The following is an 8,850-nucleotide window of genomic DNA, read 5'->3' on the forward strand; positions in this document are numbered from 1 at the left end:
TAGATGACCTTTGGAGATCCCTTCCACTCCAGACATTTTATGATTCTATGAAGGATACTGTGAATTCAAAATACACCAAATATGTTTGTCCTAAGGAAAAAAGGTTTCCTTGTTGAAACTACTGTGATATACTTTCACTTTGTTACATGAAGTATCTGGTAGACTTCTAATATCTACAGTTACAGATTTTTATGTCAGACTAATGGACAAAAATATGCTGTGAGTGTTGGACATCCTGGCTGAGCAATGGTGATTTTTACAATTTTGGGAAATAAATGCACAGTCACAGTGGAAGAAGAGATTTTTATTAGTTTAAAAGTTACTGCTGAGTGCTGAAAAGCTGGAAGGATAGGATCTTCTCTAAGATCAATTTGAGTCAACTTGCTAGCATAGCAGTCTTCTATGAACTAGGTAAGGATCAAGGAGCTGGTTTAAAACAAAATTAATAGTGACTGTGCTTTCCTATGAACACACATTGAGAATAATGTACTAGCCTTCTATGTGGCAGGGAACATTATATTATTGCAAAGTTAGGAACTGAGATTCTTAGTTGAATACAGAAAACAGAGTTCTGTTCAGTTACTGCAAAAGTAACTGAAAACTTTTGCTTGAGATGGAGTATGGGCCTCTTCCAGTGCAGAATTTAGTCTGAAAATGACTTGACACTTCAGGGAACAGTAGTGACCTGTAGCTGTGAAACAGTGGAATGAAAATTGTGTATTTTCTTAATAAAACTCTTAAATTTCTGTTGCAGTGCAGTCAAATCTGCTTGCAGTGTGCAGGGTTTTTAAGCACCCTATATAGCCTCTGTGACTCTTAAGTTGGATGTATTTGGGTAGCTGTTTGCACTTTTTTGTAATCTGCATGGTCTTGGGAATGTAAGTGCAGCACACTTACAAGGCCCTACTTACAAATTCTGTGTTAGAATAATTAAGAGAGAAATTCTTGAGGCAAGTACAGTGACTACCACTTTAAGTCAAAGTGCAAAACATTTGCTATTACACTGGGAAGTTGTGCATATACAGGGGGATTGTCAGATACAGTGTCATCTAAATCATATCTCACAGGATAGCAGTCATGTAGTAGGTGAATCTCTTTTCTTTATTGGTTTACCTCTGTGTGATCGACTTGATGGGACTTGGATTGAGGTAGGGACAGAGCAAATAGCCACCTGAATGCAGCTTCTCTATCTTGAAAGTATGTTGCTCCTCAAGACCATGGATATACTCAAGGAGAACACATATATGAGCAATGAACATGAAGTTTATCCATTTGAATTCTAAACTCGAATATTTGTCCTGGAACATGTGCTTTTATTAAAGGAGAAGCAGTATTTGTTGTAATTCCATAAAATATTTTGAGTCAATGGCTCAGAAAGCCTAAGGCTTTTGCAAAAGCATGCCAGCAACAAAACCTTGAGTTGGAGCAAGGCTGATGAATAGCTAATGAAACTTACTCTTCCTGCTCCTGTCAAAACATGACTTATCTGAGTTTGATTTTTTTTTTATTTTCTTTCAAACATAGCTGTAGTAAGTTTGAAGAACTAAAATATTTTTCCTCCTTTAGGTGTGGACTTCAAGGTGAAAACTATTTCAGTTGATGGAAACAAAGCTAAACTGGCAATATGGGTATGTCTTTCCTGAGTTCTGAATGTGTTGCTTTGTTTTAGGAGTAGTCATGGCTTGTATAATATATGGTTTGTATAGAATCCTTTTCTATTTAATAGAAAAGATTTTAAGGTGTGGGAAGTTAATACTGAACCTTTCAGAAGGTGGAGGGGTCTGTGTGACAATTGGGCATCTGTGTTGTCTATGAGCTGCTGCAGCGCTGATTCTAGGTCTGGTTGGGATAGGAGCAGAGAAAAGGAGGAATAAAATGCTACTAAATCAACTTTAAAACAGAGAATGTGGCCACATCTAGATTTTTAAAATTAATTTCCAAATAGCCCTCACTAATCTGGTTCTTCCCTGTATTCATTGTTCTTGTCTGTACTTTACAGACTTTAAAAGGGGACACTTCTTAACCTAATTGTTTCAGGCAAAATTTAGTAGTGTATTAATAGGTCAAGAAATGCTATTGCATGCTCAGTCTCTGCTCAAATGTTACTTTGCCAAGCAGTTTTTAGTTTAAAAACTTGAGAGCCCTCATACAAAGTCATATATGCTTGAGGTCAGAGTTATTTGTAGCAGATGCAGCTTAAAGAGGGACAGGGGGAATTTGTAATCTTAGCCTTGGTGTTCAACCTCTAGTTAAAAGTAGGACTTCTAAATTCATGGCAGATGAAGAAAAAGTACTTCCAAGGTTTTATTAAAATACTCTCTATTCTGCAAACCAGCCTTCATACTTAAGAGACTTGAAAGACCTTTTGGATATTGAGACCTAGTTGTGACTTCTTGCAGCAGTAAAACCTTGTTTCTCATATAAACAAGGTGCCAACCTTTACTTCCTTTGGAAGCAGTAGTGGTATGTGAAATATACATATATTGCAATACTTCCGTTGCTTTGAGGGTGTTTCATGTCTTGACTAACAAACAGGACATATGCCTTAGTGTGACAGTAGTAATAGTCACTAAAATAAATGGGTTTGTCAAGGAAAATGGCTGCAACAACCTGACAGACAAGTAGACACATAGGAAGAAAAACCAGACTGATAGCAGAATATTGAGTAATCATGGGATGGGAGATATTACATAGCACTAACTTAGGGTTTACCTTCTTTCATATTGTTGAATATGAAGAAATGATTCCAAAATGAACTAAAAAAGTGAAGCTTGTAAAGCTGTATCATGACACAAAACCGGTTTGAGATGTGTGGGATTGACTGAAGGACTTGTAGAATGTTCAAAGTCCAGTTCAGCTATTTAGGTTCTGTGACATGGAACCATTTTGAATCCACAGTGTTTCATGTGTCACTTCTAACCTGGGGTAGCTTGGATGAATTTATTTAAATCTTTTGTGCATAAAGTCTGCAAGGAGTGTGCACTACTTAATATTCATTAAGAAGTCAGCATTCTAATTGTTTGAGTTTTGGCAGAGCAGAAAAACCTCTGACTTCTGCTCTGTCATAGCATGTTAAGTGCTTTTACCCTGGCACTGAGTCGTTTAATTGGACCAAGGTTATTGAAGTGAGGGAGCTAGTTTTGTTCAATGAGGTTTTGATGACTACAAAATCTTAGTACTGCAGCTATGCTTCTTTCTTGTTGTTTGCTGCTGCAATAGCTGCAGAACAAATGCTCCTGCAGAACTGGCTATCGCATTGCTGGGTAGACCAGTTATTTACTGCACATAAGTTTAAGGGTGGTTCCCAGCGCAGACTACATAAAACCTCGAAGTTAATGGGTGGTAAAAGGGCAGGGGAAGGTGTAAACTCAGTTAATCTGGTAGCTGACTATATATTGACTGATTTTGTACATTCATTAGAAGCAGAATACATGAGAGCTCAATTAGGTTCTGAAGGAATTCTGAATAATGGAACTTTCTGAATGTCTTTTTAGGATACTGCAGGTCAGGAGCGGTTCAGAACGTTAACGCCCAGTTACTATAGAGGTGCACAAGGAGTTATCCTAGGTAAGTATAGCTTTCCATGCTATTTTGAACAAGTGTGTGGTTTTCTCAGGCATTGGAGTTATGGGCTCATAACTTTTCTGTAATCTCTAATTCATATGAAAAATCATTGTATCTGTGTTGAACAACTCACATTAAAGGATCTTGAGAAAGAGGTCAGACATCAAATTCATGTAGTCACCAGCCTGAGAAGCCTTGCATGAGAAGAAGCTACTGCTCTTCAAAGGGATATCTTGGAACTCTGCCTGTACTGCCAGGAATTTCCCTTTCATTTATTACTGCTGATTTTAGCCTGTGCTTATTAAGGCCAAAGTGAAAAATAGTCTGTTCTTCTCAGTGTATTCTTTCTGTATCAGTATGTATATAACTTCCTCTTTTTCTTCTCCCTTGTCCCTAATGAAAGTAATGTAAACACTGTGGAGTCTGGCTGGGATTTTTTGCTATTTGTCTCCATACTGATGTGATGTTAAATAGTCAGAATCACTTAGAAAAGACTAGCTGGGAGAGTAAAAAGCATCAATCTGTGTGGGAGAAACCTGGGCCAAACCCCATAATTGCAACTTCATAGTGAAATCTTTCACTTTTCTTTTGTATATGGAAACCTGTTAACTAGGCACTGAGCTCTGAAGTTCTGCTTTTCCACTGCCAAAAGTGAGGAGCTAACTAAAGTAAGAGCTGGGAAGTAAGTTTGAATTTTTTGAAGTTGCATCTGACTTGAAAGGTTCTTGTTAAGTTACTGTGTCCATTAAGATTGTTTGGCTTGGAATAAACCCTGTCATGAGACTTCCCAGTAGGTATTGTTTTGTATGTACTGTTTCTCAAGTCTCAATTGCACTGTCTTCCTGGTATGGGAAGATGCTTTCGTGGCATGTCTTGTCAAGTAACTTATTTGCTGGCACTGAACCTGCCACTTGGTATTGAAAGTTGTAAAAGTAAGAAAGCACTGTTTGGGAGCTAGAAAGTTCTGCTGTTGAGATTTGCTCTCCCATTTTATTTGTCTTCTCCTGACTGTTTCTTTGCTAAATGACTTCCTAAAAATAAGGTTGTTCATGCAAGCCAAACTATAGATTTGATTGAAACCAACTGTTTATGCCTGTCTGTACATGGGGTGGAGAAGGAAGAAAAAATACTGGCATAGCTTGAAATGGTAGCTACTAGATAGTTGCTGCGTTAGGTTTAGCAAAGTCTGCTTGGTCTGCCTTTTCTTCTAGCATGGCTCACTACTTATACTACACACAAATGCTAGATAGTTCTAAACACAAAAATGCTGAAAATTCAGTAGTTCACTGGTATTTGTGAGGATTTTGTGATCAGTTTACTACTATGCTGCTTTAGCTGTAGAAGTAGAGTTAAACAAGTCTTAATTATCACTAATTAACTCAGTGCAGAAGGTCATGTGTATCTTCTGTGTAGCAGTGTTAAGTATCCTACATCAGGGGTCTGCAAGTGCAGAATTCTTTGGAGAATGATAGTTGCTAGCCTGTAGACTAGAATTTCTCAAGAGAAATTAGTCTGAGAATAGCAGATGACTGAATCTTAGAGTTGTTCTGCATTAGTGGCATCAGTGATTTGAGCTGGAGCATGTTCAACTTTTTTTCCCAACTATTGTCTTGCTGTAGTAAGTAAATTTGAATCCTTGGGATTTCTTCAGTTTTCTAACTCAAAAAGCCATAATTTTTGTCCTTTTGTAGCGTAAGCTGTATTTGAGGGGTGACCCCTCCCCAGAAGTGTTCAAGGCCAGAATGGATGGGTCTTTGAGCAACTTCAGCTAGTAGATGGTGGTTGGAACTAGATGATCTTTAAGGTCCCTTCCAACCCAAACCACTCTATCATTTCTTAGAAAAATGTTGTGGAAATAATATTACTAATATCTTTCAGTTTATGATGTCACAAGAAGAGATACTTTTGTCAAGCTGGATAACTGGTTAAATGAACTGGAAACGTACTGCACAAGGAATGACATAGTGAAAATGCTAGTTGGAAACAAGATTGATAAGGTAAATGGAATTCAACTGCAGTAAGTAATCTGTTGGTGTATTTTGTTAATAATGCATATTAATGCTATGTCTTATTATAGGAAAACCGTGAAGTTGACAGAAATGAAGGTCTCAAATTTGCAAGAAAACATTCCATGTTGTTCATAGGTATGTTATAGATATTTGCAGGGATCTTGCTTGATTTTTAAGTAGTGAAAAATACCGATTCTGTAGGACTAATAGTCCTTACATGTACAATCCAATTACTGCTGTTTCTCAGCTGCAGTTGATACAACAATAATAGGTATTCCCATTTTTAAAGACGCCTGTCCTTAAATATATCCAGATTACTTGTCCACACTTAGAACAGTTTACTGAAATTTGTAAGGACTAAGAGTGGAATAGAGGCCCTGCTGTAGTCTGGCAAAGCCTGGTTTAGGTTTGGAGTTTTGTCAGGTTCCTTTTCCCAGCTGACTTGCTGAATTAATAACAGAAGCAAAATGAAAGAGAAAACGTTTACCTAGTGGCCACCTTTCACTACAGCAAAAGAGCTGGCACTTGACAGAAATCGGTATTAGAACTGTAATATAAAAACCAGGTAGGAATATAATTAGCATATAACTGGTGGATGAGATTGAATAATGACATAATCATGACTGGAGCAAATATGTTGGTCTGATCTTGCTGTAAAATGAGATGGGGCTTGTAGGCAAAGCCTTGTAATGATAATGTGGGTGGTTTAGTGATTCTTCATGCCCAAGTTTTATTATATTTCATTTAAGGATCAACAGACTTCTTTATAGGATGACTCTTGTAGCGAAGCAATTCATTGGCGTGTCCTGTACTTAAGACTTCTATTCCTCATCTCTGACTAATGGCGTATCTTTGTCTAGTACCTTGCTGTGTTATTTGGCTACAGTGTCAGATGTAGAATTAGAAGCTCAAAGTTGAGGCATAAGATGTTATGTGTGTGGAAGATGGAAAGAAATGTGAAAATTAAATATAACTAAAAATATATATCTGCATGCTATATATGCTGAGTACCTGCATGGCTGTGTAGAAGAACAGGGCAAACTGTAGTGGGACTGAACAGTTTCAGATGGTATCTGTTGCTCTCAGAGTATGCCCTGTAAGCAGATTTCTTTGGCTTAGCCAAAGTAAAGCTCCTGAGTGAAATTACCTAGGATTCTGCTAAATTCAGCAGAAATTAGATACCTTACTGCTTTTTATCAGATGAGTGTTATCATGGAGGCTGACCCACAGTCCTGCAGTATGGATCGTTGCATCTTGTGGTGTGGTGATACTGCAGTTCTGACTAATGTACAGAACTGAAATACAAAACAGCAGCTAGGTTTATCAGACATCTCAAGTTAGTAGAACCCTTCTTTTTTCTTTACTGAAGTGTTTTCCACAGCAAAACAAAGCTAAGCTATAGCTGTCTCCATATATTCTAGTGACATTCAATTTGGAAACTCTTCTGTTAGTCATTGGATGTGCAACAGAAATCTGCATATCTGCTAATTTTGGTACTGCTGTGTTGTTACAGAATATATTGTAGAAGCCTTAGGTGTGGGTTGTAGGTTGAGACTTAACTGAAAGAGAAATATTAAAGCTACTGGAAGTTGTGCTGACGCTTTGACTTTTTGCATCCCTTCTCCAGAGGCAAGTGCAAAAACATGCGATGGTGTACAGTGTGCCTTTGAAGAACTTGTTGAAAAAATCATTCAGACTCCTGGACTGTGGGAGAGCGAGAGCCAAAACAGAGGTGTAAAGTTATCAAGCAAGGAAGAAGGATATGGAGGAGGAGGAGCATGTGGTGGATATTGTTCTATGTTATAAACTTTGGGAAGCTTAATCTTTGCATATTTAAACAGATAGTGACATCTTTCTGTACATAAATTCATTAAATGCTATTTTTAGGGACCTTGCAGTTTGCACATATTTGTTTTGTATCATGGCAGTGAACACTTGTAGAAGAAATGTTCTGCAGCTTTCCCAGTTTGAAAATGTTATGGTAAGCATGCCAAGTTTGCAGTCTTCAGGTTTTTATAAGTAGCATAAATAATGTGCAAGAACAAATGCACTACAAAATTTTATGACTGTATACATTCATCATGTAACTACTCTAAACAAATCCATCTAACAAACACAACTTCATTGTCTGCTTTGTCTCATTTTTAAATACTCTTGAAATAATAGAATCATATAGTGTGAGTGTGCACAGATCTTGAAAACAATTTGAGCTCTAAGTGTTACATTTCATCTCTTCTAGTAAATCCTTTTTTTATGGTATTTAAACCAGCAAGATTATACAGTTAGACAAATCTGCTAAAGTTTAGTTCTGCTTTCAGCAGAACTGTCTAAAATACAAATTGGCACAGGCCGTAGTTGGTTTCAGCACCTTCTTGAAGAGATGCTTTGAAAGCTTCCTTTGCAAAGTTGGGGGGCACCCTTTTTTTTTTAATCATCACTTCAGTTGATGGTTTTACTGGAGTTTTAATCCTGTGATATTTATATACTAAATTTGTGGTACTCTTGCACTCTAGGTTTTTATGATGCAAGTCTACTCTAGACTTGCTGTAGAAAGTCTTCATTATTGGGAAGCAGTCTAAATGACTTCTCTGTTCTTTCATTGTGAATCAGTTTGCCACACTTCAGTGCAGATGCTAATTTTCCTAAATGTTTGTAATATAACTATCTCAAACTGTAGCTCACTGTGGCTGTGAAGTTCTCTATCACATCTGCTTTGTGCGGCTACTTGCTCAGAAATAAAAATTCCTGTCACAGGCACTAAATGGGAAGCTACAGGGCTTCTTGATCTCTGTATGGAAAAATACCATTGCAATGAGTATTCACTTGAATTTACTGTATCAAAGCCAATGGTTTGTTTCAGAAGACTTGTATAGACTAATAAACTTTTTCCACAGTATTCAACTTTTCTAACCTCTTCCTATTGTAGAGTTGTATATTTTCTGGCATGCACAGTTCAAATCAGGTCACCTACGAACAAATACTTTCTTATTTCTGAAGGACAAGACAAGGATGCTGTTTTGTGTTACTTTTTTTAAATCATAGTGCAATCAGTAACTGAACTTTTGGGCAGTTTCTTGTAAATATAGTGAATGACAGTACCTTTTACTACTGCAAGGTTTTGTGTAAATGTCAGCATACATGATCTGTAGTTTGCAGCAGGTCTTGGCTGCTTCTGTTAAAATACACTTTATTCTTCACAAGGGAACTTTGTTTTCTATTCTGTTTTACACTTGCTAGGAAACTATTGAAATTTGGAAACAATCTTGCCAGTTGTTTT

General features: G+C 37.2%; 1 protein-coding gene across 1 annotated transcript; it reads left to right on the forward strand.

Moving 5' to 3' along the window:
* Positions 1 to 1,566: 1,566 nt before the first annotated feature.
* Positions 1,567 to 8,469, forward strand: RAB18 (RAB18, member RAS oncogene family; the record flags this gene model as incomplete). Its single annotated transcript, XM_008937802.1, has 5 exons — positions 1,567 to 1,628; positions 3,495 to 3,567; positions 5,443 to 5,561; positions 5,642 to 5,708; positions 7,201 to 8,469. Coding segments are annotated over 5 exons (500 nt in total), but the record flags the coding sequence as incomplete, so codon positions are not given.
* Between the last annotated feature and the right edge of the window lie 381 nt (positions 8,470 to 8,850).

This window comes from Merops nubicus, unplaced genomic scaffold (genome assembly GCF_000691845.1).
Source record: "Merops nubicus isolate BGI_N331 unplaced genomic scaffold, ASM69184v1 scaffold7153, whole genome shotgun sequence".
NCBI lineage: Eukaryota > Metazoa > Chordata > Aves > Coraciiformes > Meropidae > Merops > Merops nubicus.